General features: G+C 42.3%; 1 protein-coding gene across 1 annotated transcript in view; it reads right to left on the bottom strand.

The window, feature by feature from the left end:
- The window catches only part of ABCA1 (ATP binding cassette subfamily A member 1), a gene marked incomplete at both ends in the record, with an annotated part of 92,686 nt that overhangs the window by 42,222 nt on the left and 36,277 nt on the right, over window positions 1-14,187 (bottom strand). The window contains 4 exons of the mRNA XM_084237175.1: window positions 963-1,079; window positions 1,413-1,552; window positions 3,369-3,609; window positions 8,114-8,206. Coding sequence (XP_084093301.1) covers window positions 963-1,079; window positions 1,413-1,552; window positions 3,369-3,609; window positions 8,114-8,206 — 591 coding nt within the window. The remainder of the gene's footprint in view (window positions 1-962; window positions 1,080-1,412; window positions 1,553-3,368; window positions 3,610-8,113; window positions 8,207-14,187) is intronic.

Below are 14,187 nucleotides of genomic sequence, written 5' to 3' on the forward strand. Positions count from 1 at the left end.
TGGTTAAGAATTATTCATAAATCCACACAAATTATTATTCACATTTTTCTTATAAAATTCCCTTGGCTTTTAAATGCCCCAATTTAAAAATTCTGCACATGTAATAGAACTAGCACAACAAAGATGACTCCATTTTTCTCATTATTAGAAGGCCCCCAAGGGGTATCATCCCTCCCAGGGTATCAGGCTGTCAGGGGATAGTCCTAAGCCTGCAATAGTACCTGTTAGGTAGGTACCACCTCTAAAACTCCTCTGATCAGTGAAGTACAGGACAAGAAATCTGGCAAAAAATTTCTGCATCTTAGTGGCAGCAGAAACAAACGGAAGAGGCCTCCCTCACCATGGAGATAGGAAATAGCCTAATGACACTCTGACTCAGACCAAGGCAGGGATGATGTGATTAAAAGCCACTCAAGCTCAAGCGAAAGAGACATTCTGTTCTTTCTCAGACTCCTCTGCTTTTGAATCCAATTGTCTCCAGAGTACTTATCCCTTTTGAGTGGTTCAGAAGCACTAAGTGCAGTTCCCCTCACACAATAATGATGTCTTACCAGGTATACATATGGGTGTACAGGTCAGAGCAGGTATTTGCTCCCACATCTCTGTCTAAGACTTACCAAGGCAGAGGAAGACTAAGTAAGATGCTGTGGCTGGTTCCAGAGTCAGAAATGAAAATAGTCAAGGTCCTGCAATTATCGAACTTTTGCTCTAAATACCAAAACACATTAAGTTTCCTAGAAAGCTGATTTTTTTACCCACGAGATGCATTGATGCTGATGTGCATGAAGCTGTTATCTGTGCACCACCCCTAGAGCTCTCTGCAAGGTGACAGCTCTCGGGTTTAAGCTATGCTCTTAGTGAGTGAACATGAAGAATTCTCATCTCAGTCACTGCTAGAAAAGGGATCAGAAATTTACCTCTGTAGCATCAAGAAGGCACATAGTAATCAGAGTGACACTCACCCGGATGAGGTCCATTTCTGAGCTGCTCTCCAAGAAGGTCCAGATCTTAGGGCTGAGCTCTTCCCACATGCCTTCTAGATCGTGAAAAACAGCCAGTTCCTGGAAAGTCTTATTCACCTGAATCATATGGGGATACAGGACAGCAGAAAAAGGAGAGGCAGAGACATAAAAAAGTCAGCTATTTCCTGAAAAGATGCTCCATCAAGTAGCCTTTTCCCAGTCTTTTCCATCCCCAAGGAGTACCTGCCTACGTTATGATTCAATACCCAAAGCTGGATTCAAACACCCAGGGCCCTAAATAATCAGCTCTGGCCTGGTTCAGACTTGAAATTCTCATTCTTTAGAAATCCCAGAAGAGCATGAGTATATTCAATATACTCCACTCAAAGCTGTCTTTACTTTTTTGCCCTTAATTCCAGGATGATTCTGGGAAGAGTGTGGGCAACTTACCTCAGCCATCACCTGCCTTGTGGCTGGAGTGTCAGGTGTATACAGGATCTTCCCAACAAGCAGAGGCTTGAGCACTTTCCATATGATGCGGGAGAGAGGACTGGACTCCAAATTCTTCATCAAATCATTGCAATAAGGAGCTAGGAGGATGATGAAAGGCAAATACTCATAAGCATGATGACTTATTTGTAGGAATTAACAACAGCTTTGGATCCAGCCAGACAATCCTGGATTCAACTCCCAGCTCTCCCACTTAATAGCATATAACAACTTCATTTGTCTGAACCTCAGTTTGCACTTCTGTAAAAGTAAAGTTAATAATCAATGAGATGTTATCTGTAGAACCCTTAGAACAATGCTTGATAAGTAATCAGGGCTTATTATAATGTTAAAGATGGATAACTCACAACTGAGTCAATCTAGGAAAATGTTTCTACTGTGTACAAGCTGTGAAACCTCAGCTTCATTCTCTTATGCCAGCCCTCCCCACACTTTTCTTTGAAAACAGAGGGTTGAATTCAGACTTTGGTTTTTAAGCAAAAAAAAGTCCCACTAATTAATAGGTCTCATCACAAGTATATGTAATAAATGTAATAAAATTCTCAAACTGAAAAATCCAATACTGAAACAGACAACAGGGTTTGATTATTCAGAAGGATTTCTGAAGTTTTTTGGTTTGTTTGTCCATGCCAGGTTCTTTTAGACACCAGGTATTCCCTATACGCTGCAAAGGTAGTAAGATTTTTTTAAAGGCTGATTTGTATGTGTTATGTCATTCAAAAATCCCAATTATTTTCCTTAAAAGCAAAAACATAATAAATTTTTCCTTTACATCTTTAAAATAAGTAGGATTTGCTTGCAATATCTGTTGTGCAAATGACAGTTCCCCTGGGTTGATTTGCAAGGTAGGGGAGGGGATTTCAGAAAACTGCCTATTATGCCATCCCTTCAGGCTAGCAAAGCAATCTGCCACATCTACAGCATTTACTCCAGAGAAGAATAAAAGGTTCTTGTGTTACAGTAACAGACAAAACCTGCCTCACTCAGTGTCTGAAAGACACACCTGCGGTTAGAAATGGAGAAAGGCTCACTTGCATCTTGTTTTCAAGGAAAGGGATGCCATTGTCTGAAACTGTAACACTGACTCCTTGCTGCCACCAGGCACAGGACACACATCACCACAAAACTGCCCAAGTGTGGGTAGCAGATATGGAGTTACAAGATTCTTTAACACCACCTTGCAGCTAAGAACCAAAACAAACAGCAGATCAAATGCCCAGGTCTGATGGTACACATACCACCCCTAACAGGTATTCAGAGGTAGTGTGGTTTACGGGGAAAAAAGCATGGAGCCAGGCAGATCTGGGCTTAACTGCAGCTTTTGTGGGTTAGCTATTCTGTGGTTTTGACCAAGTCATTTACCTCTCTACGCCTATAAAATGCAGGGTTATGAAGCCTTCTTTATAAGGCTATGGTAAAGGATATCTTAAATAGAATGCACAGTGCATAGAAACTATTCCCTAAATGTCAGCTTTTATGGTTTTATTGTTATTTTTAAGTTAGTGTTAGTTATATTCTCAAGGTTTTATTATAAAGTCTTGTTATAAAGCATACCTCAAGGAAGGTGAGGAGAGAAAGGGGAAGTGGAAAGGAGGGAAAGATCCTTGATTACTCCAGGAACCATTCCCCAGAAAAGTAGGGAGATAACTTTCAATCATTTATTCATTCAATAAACACACTGTGCACCTGAAATGTGTGAGGCCCTCTCACAGATACAGGTACTGTGAGCTGCTGAGGAAAAGACTTCTCTAGGAGCTCAGTCTCAGCATGTGGGGAAACAAACTTGTCAATGCCCAATGCTGCTACAAAGTTGATAGGGGTAAAAATGAGGGAAGAAGTAACTCTGAGCTGAGTCTAGAACTATGGCAGGATGGGGCTAGGGCTCCAGTCACTCACTTGTAGAATTGTCATAGAAGGTGTCAGCATCTTCCTCGGTGCCATTGCCTCCAAAGAGGGCTTTGTAGTTGTTGTCCTCATACCAGTTGAGGGACTTGATCTTCAGGCCCCCACCCTCAGGATGGCCACAGACGATGCGAGACACAGCCTGGTAGATCTGGGTGGAGGAGCTGGAGCTGTTCACATTGGTCAGAAACATCACCTCCTGTCGCATATCACTCCAGCTCCTCATGCTGAACAGCTGGTGTCAGGGATCAAGAGACAGAGGGAAGAGGGGAGAAAGGGTCGACAGAGCAAGGATTGGGGCAGAGAAGAAAAAAAAATCTTATTTTCTTGTCACACCCCAGGATGCACCTGGTCTGACAACATCTCATCTCTACTCATGATCCGGAGATGAGCAGCATCAGCGTTATCTGAGAGGTTGTTTGAAATGCACATTCTGGTCTATCTATCCACCACTTAAATGTGCATTTTCACAATATGCTCAGGTTGCTTCTATGCACATATTGAGAAGCACAGCCTAGAAGTCAGTGAAGACCCTGGTGACGCTTGAGTTCATCTGGGTTTTCTTCTGGCTCATGCAAGAGAAAGCATTCTCTGAACAGCTATGTGTTCACACACAGCCACCAGGAGCTCAAGCACTGACAGGTGTATATTATCACCTCAATCTTTAGTGTAGAAACCCTTGGGAGAAAAGGCACTATATGTGAAGACCCATCCTCATCTTGGTTAAGTGTCGAGGAATGGACAAAGCATAGGTGGGAGACCTGAGTTAGAAAGCAGCTATGTCTCTCACTAGTTTACAGCCTTAGAGGGTCCAACTTCTCATTAAGACCATAAGCTAGGGCCTCCCCGGTGGCACAGCGATTGAGCGCTGGGTTGTGAAGCTGCCCGCAGCCTCTGCAGCGCCAGTTCAATCCCCGGCCACTGGCAAGGGTCCCACATGGCGCGCAGACCTCTCCTGCCACCCGCTGCTCCCCTCAGCAGTGTACTTCGGTCCTTCTGCCTGTTCTGCTCCCTGTTCTGGCTCTGGTGAATTCTCTCACCCTCCCGCGCTTCTGACTGTACCCAGTGCTTTTTAAATAAATAAATAACTCTTAAAAAAAAAAGACCATAAGCTAAACATCATAAAACAGAATACAGTAAGGAATAAATCACAAGGCCTGTGGGAGAGGGCCCTGCACAGCACAGGATGACTCAGATGCCCAGGCAACCAGAGGCTGTGTCTGTGACTTAAACTCCACAAGCACTTTGTCTCACATACAAATGTACTCCGGCACCTAGCGGGGTTCTTGGCCTGATTGCTCTTCTAATTAAATATTTATAGAGCACTTTGCATTTCCATGCATTTCACAATAAATCATTAATAAACCCCTACATTCCTTGAATGTCACATGTTCTCACCACCTGGAAGACTGAGCCATGGAGAGTAGAGGGGAGAGGATGCTGCACATGCCCTGGAGAAGGCCTGCGTTCAGTCTCTACATGCCCACTTTTCAGTCTCACAGACCCTGATGACTCCTACAAGTAACATGGTCCTAGATGTGGTACATCCTGCCTTTATCTTTTGCCTCCAGAAGAGAACGAGGCACTTCAAGGAAGGTCCCAAGGTCATGAGGATTTCCCTCCAGAGAAGCAGCATGTAGCACAAGCCATGAGAACACCAAGAGGTGACCAGCCTTCCCTGACTTTATATTTCACGACCTCAATATAGACAGGAGGGGTGAGGTAGCCAGACCACCTTCCTTCTTGGTGGTGGGCCGAATTCCCTGGAGATTTTTCAACAGTAGTGAGTAAAAGTCACTTACTTGCCCTGCTGCTTCACACCACCATCTCACCATCCCCCAACCGAAAGAAAAGCCTTTTCCCATATAAAACCAGGGCATCTTTGGACCGAGTTATCCCCAACCCTGGGCTCCCTGCAGCACCTGACACTGGAGCAAAGTTCTACTCATTCTTTCATACCTCATCCCATGCTCCACACTTCCTCTGTGAACCGCTCCTACTCACAGGGAAAGATGGCTATTTGTCCTCCAGGCAACTAAAGCCAGTGTTTGATCATTGTTTGTGGAGAGAATGAAAGGCTGTCTGACTCACTGCCTTCTCAATCAACTATAATAGTTCTTTCTTCCCTAGTGCCCACTACAGTCTCTTCTCAATTTAACAGGCAGAATGTAAAGTCTTATACTCTAGGTCAGTCATCTGCTTCTCTGCTCCAAAACCCCCACTGCTTCCACCCACTCAGCATCAACCACCCTCATCAGACCTGCCAGGTGTTCACCTCCGTCTCTACCCTCATCTCAATCACACTCTCACTTGCTCACTTTGTTCTGGCCACACTGGTCTCCCCTTAATTTTTAAATACATCCTTTAATTATGCCTCCTGTCAGTGTCTGTGTGTGTAGTTCCCCTTGCCTGGATGGAGGACACACGTCCATTTTCTCAGCCTCAAATACCATCTTATCAGAGAGGACTCCCCTAATCTTGCCTCTTTAAATCAACACCTCACCATCCTCATCCTCCCTTACCTAGTTTTATTTCTCTCTTTGCATACATTCACACTGCCACAGTACACACTGACCTGTTCATATCTGTCCCATCGTAGGCACAGGAGTACGGGAAGTGAGTACACTCACTGTGAATTCTGAAATCTAGCAAAGTCAGGCACCAGGAAGGAGCTAGGTGGATAACAGACATGGCTCCCTGTCCTGCTTTCCTGTTTCATCAGACACAGATCCCCAGTCTCCCTGATGTGAAGCTCATATAAGCTCCTCATTCCCACCCACATGCCAGGTTCTGTGAATCCACATTTTCTCTCCCTTCTATTCTATTCCAGTTACCATCAGAGTTTGTCAGACAAAAAGTAAGCACTGGCAGCAAGAACATGGGCCTTGGCATCCAACCATTCTGGGTTCAAATCCCAGTTTTGCCAATTAACTAACTAGATGACTGTGGGTGAGCTGTCTTTTCCTGCAACTTTTCCAATCCTGGGGATCATCTTTAAAATGGGCACACTAAAAACCACTCACTTTTGCCATGTGGATTTTACAGGGAAATTGGGTGAAACTGCATGACCAGAGCTCTTCAAAAAATTCTGCTCCCTCTCTCTTTTCCTTCCAAGAGTTGTGCTTTGGTGAAAACAAACAACTGTCTTTCTAAACGCTGAACAGATAAACAAGTGCATTTATTTATTACATCCTCCCATTTGTCCCAGAGAACAGCAAGTTGGGCGATGAAGATGTTCTATTGAGAGAAGGGGTGGCCCTTGCTTGCCCTGGGCTAGGGAGCAGGCAGGGTGCAAAGAAAAAGCTGCCAAGAAAAATGTATAATCTCAGTCAGTTTCTGCCACATCAGCAACGGGAGCATCACATGCTTTCAATTATTGTTTTACCCCAGACAAAAGGCAGGCCAGTGATGTAAGAGGAAACAGCTGTAACCAGACCCTGCATTTAGAGGCAGCCTCCCAGGTTCCAGGCCCTGCTTTGCTTTCTGTAAGGCTGGGAGAGGGATCTTTAAGAGTTGTACAGGGCAGGTCTATGTCAGCTAACAAGGCTCTAGAGAAATAGCCATGAACTTGCAGGGCAGTTTGTTTTCTTTCTGCCTCCTGGAAGAAGCCTGGGTGACCCAGACTCTCCACCTACAGAAAGTCAGCAGCACTGCTAGCTAGAGCAACAAACAGCAGGCTGAAAGAGGGTGTCTCCTCCTAAAAAGGACCCCAATGCCAAGCCGCTACAGTTAAGACAGACATGAGCAAAATTAAAAAAGAAAAGAGAATGGAATTGAAAGCAATACACTGAAGTGGCGATGGTACGTGATCACAGTGTTTTCTGTATTTTCCAAATGTTCTTCTTTTTCCCCAGTGAATATGCAACACTTTTAATCTCAGAAAAGCCAAAGTAAATTTTGATACTTGAAAAAAATGACACAAACACAACAAATGAGTTAGAGAAGCAACTCAGAATAAGGTTGGAACAGGTCTGAGAAAATTCCCCCACCAATGATTTATACTTAGTGCCTTATACATTAAGGCATACATTGTTTCTGCCCATTGCTCTCTGGCTCAGCTCCTTACATGCTGGGCTCCAGACAGTTCCTCCTTTCCAAGTCTAATCTGAAACAAGGCTGGGTGTCAGCAAGGTGACACTCAGCTGCCTAGGAGGCAGAGGAAAGGTTAACTGCTTCTGCATGCACCCACAGACCTTCTGATTCTATGATATGACAAAAGTTATCTTGATGTATCTGTCAACGTGTAGGCCAGAAAGGCAAACTTAGTATTTATCAAGAGATGATATTTTCAGAGGCCAGATATTCACAAGGGGAAGATATGATTTAAAGTAACTGTGTTTTCCCCTTTAGTTAGCAAACATATGTTTTGGTAAAAAGATGACTAGTCTTATTTTTGAAGAAGAAATACGGAGAAGTTGCTGGTAAGATGAAAGCAACACATGAAGGCTGAGGAGGAATTTATCCTCTTTACCAACATGTCAGAAACCTGGGACAGAGCGTAACAATAGGAGAAATTCCAAACTAGACACTGGACAGTTAAGCACTAACTATGCATCTGTTTCTTCATTTCTGAAGTATAGAGATAAAACCAGATGATTTTTAAGATCAATGATGCTTCTAACACTGATTTTACATTTCATATAATATTAAATCAAAAGGACTCTCTCAGCCAAACTCAAGGTCAAAGAAAAGATGACTGTGAATGGTCTGTCTTCTGATGCTAGAAAGACACTACTTACCTCTTGGGCCAGAGTCCCGAGACTATCCAGCAAAATTTTTGTGGCTTCCGTCAGCTCCTTATACGGGAAGGGAGATGTAGAGTTTAGTTCTCTCTGAAATGAGGAAAAAAAAAAACCACTGTTTCTAAGCTCAGATGTAAACTGGAAGTCTCTACTGAAAATAAACAAGTTAATTAAAACCATTCACAATCTTGAGTTTAAAACATAAGAAACTCACTGCTAAGCAAAATAAAATACTAAAACTATTCTATATGTAATGTTGACATGTTATTTATTTCAGATAAGAATTACTAATTTGTTGATGAATGCTCTTAAATGATGTAGGAATATATATTTAAAACTACTTGACATGGCAAAAGATAAAAATATCTCATGGGGGGAGGGGTAGTGTAGTGTGTGTGTGTGTGTGTGTGTGCGCGCGCACGCGCATCCAACGCAACTCTAACCACAAATTCCCAACTCTGTCTACGTTTCTGCAAAACAGGCAACAGGAGAATAACCTTGAGAAACAAGGTTCATAAGAAAGGAAGAAAATATAAAGCTTAGAGCTGCTAATAGTATGAGAAAGAAGAGTTCTCCCTTTTTATTCTACTCAAGTCAGCACTGGCTCTAACACTGGAAATTTAATACAGAACATGTATCATTATGTCTAGTTTTAGCCAAATCTTTTTATTTATTCACTTATATATTTAATTGCTATTATATGCCACCATGCTGCACAGAAAATAACTGGGCCTAAGGAAAATAAGTTAGGGCAGAAAGCCTAAGCTAGAGAAGGAAAAAAACAATAATGCACAGTCTCTGAGACCAGAATGGCAACAGTTGAAGAGCCTCAAATTTGATTCTGAGTTTTCAGACTCCCAAAGGAAAAATACAGGATGAGTTTCGTCATTATTATTTGTCAATTAGGAGAAATGTTATTAAGGGGAAACCCATCTTTCCTTGGCTTTTCAATGGCATCATTTTATTCTGTACCAATCACCTCTGAATCTAGAGAAACCTGGGTTACTTTGGTATTTGTGTTGTATCAGACTGCTGTAAAATCAGAAAACAGACTGCACAGAAAATGGCTGAAAGTGAATGAAGCTCATCATCACTGTTTCTTAGAAAGAGTGGTATGGAATTTTTCCTTTCAAGAAAACTCCATATGCAACAAGGTCAAGTTAATATCATCATGCCATCATAATATGCAAGCATAATCCTGAATATACATTTCTGATCAAATCTATCTAAACACCCTGTGAAATAATTTGTTCAGCTTGATTTATGAGCTCTCCCGCAATGGCTTACTCACCAGCATCTGGCATTCCCACACCCCCAGTCCTCTGCTGGGCCAAGGAGCCCCTTAAACATTATACTCAGAGGGTCACAGTGCTAATGACTTTTCTCTCCATGAAGTGAATTCATGAGCAAATAGGTGGGGTGTTTTTGTTTTTTTTTCTTTTTCTCTTCAGGTTTACATTATAACCAAAAGTTGAACCTACACTAAAAGTTAAACCTAATGGAGAACTTGTTGGAAGAAAAACTTGAACAAACTGGGAGGTCGTAATTAGAAGACATGGAGGGAAAGGGTTTTTGTGCTTACCATGAGGTCCACAAGATGGTACATGTTCAGAATTGTATAGCAAAACAAAATGCTTAATTAGTGTAAAAAATGTAAATGTAAAAATCTTAAAAACTGGTAGGGGTTAACCCATTTCTTTCATAAGGTCCGAATGTAAATAAGGTTCTTGTCATTCCTGTCACTCTAACCTTCTTCGCTGGTTATTAGGATGGAGGGAGGGGAGTAGCTACAACACCCTGGGCAAATGGCTCAAATTCCGCATGCTTCTATTTTCTCAACTATCCAACAGAGTTAATATCATGTGCACATATTCACAGCACTTCATGTAACAGACTAGGGCATACACACAGAGAGCCATAACAGTGCCTGGCATATTGTAGGTCCTCACAATTATAAATAATGACATCCTTGCCTTTCTTCTCCCCCCTCAAAAATTCACTATCAAAACAACACCTCTCCTTTACAAAGAGGGTTTTTTCCATTTCTTTAAAAGACATACATTTCCCCTTCTGTTTTGATTCACCTCACAAGTTTCTCATCCCGTGGAGCCTTTATCTGACTCCCTCAGTCAGAGGACGAGGCCCAACAGCTACATGGTCACATCTTACCATTCATTCTCCCATGAAACTCCCCACGGTTATATCTACTCCACTCCAACCCACTCACTCTGAACCAGTAATGTGCAGATCCCATAAATGCCACCTTCTCTCTCCCCTCTGGCTCCATGCACATGCCATGACCTCTGCCTGGAACATTTTCTTCCCTGTACTTTATCTGGCTACCCTATATTCTGTTTTTATTCCCGATCCTCAAAAGACTGGGTCAGAAAGTCCCGTCAGGGCCACCAAACCCCCAACCAGCATGGAAACTCAGAGACTACTGATTCTTGCTCACCACAGTCTCCCTTGTCCAGTGCATGACACACACCAGGGTTCAATAGCATTTGCTGAATGAATAAATTTAGTGTTTATAGATGATCACTATATAAAATGAAGACTGGTGTCTCCCTGGTGGCGCAAGGGGTTAAGACGCAACCTATGAAGCTCTCCGCAACCACTGCAACATGAGTTCGATCCCCGGCCATGCAGGGAACAACCCACATGGCGCAGCAGACCTCTCCTGACTTGCCTGCTGCTCCCCTCGGCAGTGTATTTCAGTCAGTCTGCCTGTGCTGTTCCCCACTCTGTCTCTGGTGAATCCTCTCACCCTCCACACCTCTGGCCTATACCCCAGTTCTTGTATACATAAATAAATAAATCTTTAAAAAAACGAAAAAAATAAAATGAAGACTGGAAGTGAATATTATTAATTTGAAGTCACAGTAGCATACAGAACATTGGTGAAATTAAAATGTGACTGAAAACTCTTCAAGTTAAAAAAATCTGCTCCACACCCAAATTTTTCAGAGACTAGACTACTAGATAAAGTGAAATATGGGCACCTTTGAAAAACATTAAGTATAATACACAATATTGTTTTCATCTAAGTTACAATGTGTTCAATGGGATATTTCACATTTAAACACTTTCATAAAGTAGCTTAAAGTCTCTACTTCACTTTACTCGTGTACAGAAAATCCAACTGAAGGCTAAGATTTACATGTTTCTGTTCAAATTGAAAATAAGTAAGACACACACTGGGTACAAAGACTTATCACCACCCAGAAGCAATCACTGTTTCTTTCCAATGATCTACATGACAAAGTTTTACTTTGGGGAATATTTTAACATTTTTTTGTTGTTGAAGTAGAGAATTATAAATCTCATATCAGAGAAAACTACTGATCTTTCAAGAAACAGTTCAACAATTTAAATTTTAAAATTTATTTAATGTATTCAAGTATTGCATTTTTTTTCTGTTTCTAAACACAGTTAAACATACCTGCTATCACATCATTCAGGACCAAAATGAACCTCTACTTTAAAATGGCAAAACTTTAAAAGGAAGAATTAGTATAACTGAGGCAAAAAATTATGGACAGATGGAGTTGAATAGACACATTAACACACTGTTAAATTCACCAATGTATCCCTCAGTTCTGTACTCCAAATTTCCCATAGGAATCATAGGTGAACATAGGTGAACATAGGTGAACATAGGTTGAACATAGGTGAACATAGGTTCCCATAGGTGAACATAGAATCTGAAGAGTAAATCTGCAAGGCATGTCATTTTACCAACTATGAAATGATGGGGATTGCAATTGCTTGCCAAGCAAAAGCATATGTTGTAAGCAGGTGGGCAGTAAAATCAAACAAAGCCAAACAAAATCTGATACTTCACACAAATGTCTGAATTTCAGGCAGGAGGAGAGGAAAAGCAAGCGTTTTCTCCTCCAACAGAACCCCTACACAAATGCTGTAAGGACTGAATGTGACAAGTTGAAGTATCTAGTCCCAAAAAACAACAAGCCAAGCTTCATCTGTATTCTGAGTCCTTGTTTAAGGGAAAGAAGACAGCAAAGACCCTCCAAGACAAAGATGAATTTGTTCAACCCATCTGCTCCTTCTATAATACACAACCATGAGATCACTGGTTTTCCAGGGGCCTCAGGGCACTATCACTTCACCTCCTTTGTCCCATGAACTGAGTTCTGCCTTTGCAAGAATGTGCTGCATGCATCAGAAGACATGTAAACAGAACGCTTTGTTCCAGAGAAATAGCACTTTCCTTTTTAGGGTGAAGGTATCATCATAGGTCAAGACAATACAACACATGGTTACACAGCGGTAGAGATTAATCTGTATCCTATCCTTCCTAACTTAAGAATCAGACTCTGTTTTCCCCCATTTAAGGATTAGATATCATCTTCACATCACTGAGTCAATGGTGATCCAGGACTGGCACCCAAGCCTAATGAACCCCACATTCCTTCTGCCAAGGCTCATAGTATCCCACATTGGCAATAACTGCTGTCAGAGAGCTGTTGGGAGGTCATCAGTACAAGTGGGATGGGAAGACAGCCCTCACACTACAGAACTGTGGAGAAATCCTTTAATTCCCCATCTCGGCCTTGAAGTTGGTGCTCCAAGCCCACCGGAGTGGAAGTTTTATGAACCTGTTGCCAGTCTCACTCAAAGCTGAACTGTCAGTGCCTAGAATGGCACTGGTACAAAACAGACTTATAGTTGCTGATTTTGTTGACAAATACCTCATGCCTTGTTCAGAGATGCTCTGCTTCCCAAAGTCATTGCTCTCACTGTAATGGGTCGTATTTTATTATGCTTTAGAGCCCCTCTCATATTTTATTATGCTTTAGAGGTCATGGGGCTCAAGAGGGACTAAGAAAAGCCAAGGACACTGAGGAAACACTTCAAAGATGTACTGGAAAATACCTATCAGTCAATAGATATTTGTGGCAGGATATACGACCTCCCCAAATCTGTCTAAACCCTAATCCCTGGAACCTGTGAATAGGTAACATTACATGATAAAATGTACTTTACAGATGTAATTATAATTAGAGTTATGGAGAATGTCCTGCATTATCTAGCTGAGTCCAAATTAATCACATGAGTTTCTTAAGAGCAGAGAAACTTCTCTGGCTAGAGGCAGAGAAATGAGGCAGAAAGAGATGTGAAGGAGAGAGGTTCCTACGGAGCCTGGAGAGGCGCCATATGAAAGCATCATGAAGGAATGCTGGCAGGCTCGGCAGGCCCCTAACTGATATCTAGCAGGAAAACAAGAACCTCAGTTCTACGAATATAAGGAACTGAATTCAACAACCAACCTGAATGAGCCAGAATCAGATTCATCTTCCAAAAGCGGGGCTCTAAGTGGTCCCACTGGGCCATGCTGTACCTAGATTTCTGGTCTACAGAATTGTAAGATTATCAATTCATGATGTATTAAGCTACTAAGTTTGTGGCAATTTGTAATACAGCATTAGAAAACCAATAATTAGCAAGGATCTTGGAAAGAAGCAAATGAATCCTGCTGGTCCAAATTTGCCAATCTACTATCAATATTTCTTTTTAAAGATTTATTTATTTTTATACAAGAACAGGGGTACAGGTGAGATGCATGGGAGGGTGAGAGGATTCACCAGAGACAGAATGGGGAACAGAACAGGCAGACTGACAAAATACACTGCTGAGGGGAGCAGCAGGTGAGACAGGAGAGGTCTGCTGCACCATGTGGGATTCTCACCAGCCAGCCGGGATCAAACCCGTGGTGCAGAGACTGTGGACAGCTTCACAGTGCGGCACTCAACTGCCTGCACCACCAGGGAGGGTCCCCCTCTACTATCAATATTATGGCTCCTTCCAACAGTTCAAAGGAGATGGGAGGTTATTGTGGGATGGCCAAGAAAGGTCCCCATATATTCCCCTCTGTCAGGGAAATGTGTGTGCTGCTTCAGAAAGGGAAAGGGAAGGAAAGTTTACCTACCCAGCCAACCTGCCCAGAGATAAGACCACAGAAGTTACTGCCACATGGCCCTGACTTCCTCCCAGAGATAATTACCTCAACAGTTCAAATACTATGAACACTAACACAAGTCTCCATGAAT

This window comes from Talpa europaea (genome assembly GCF_964194135.1).
Source record: "Talpa europaea genome assembly, chromosome: 7".
Classification (NCBI taxonomy): Eukaryota; Metazoa; Chordata; class Mammalia; order Eulipotyphla; family Talpidae; genus Talpa; species Talpa europaea.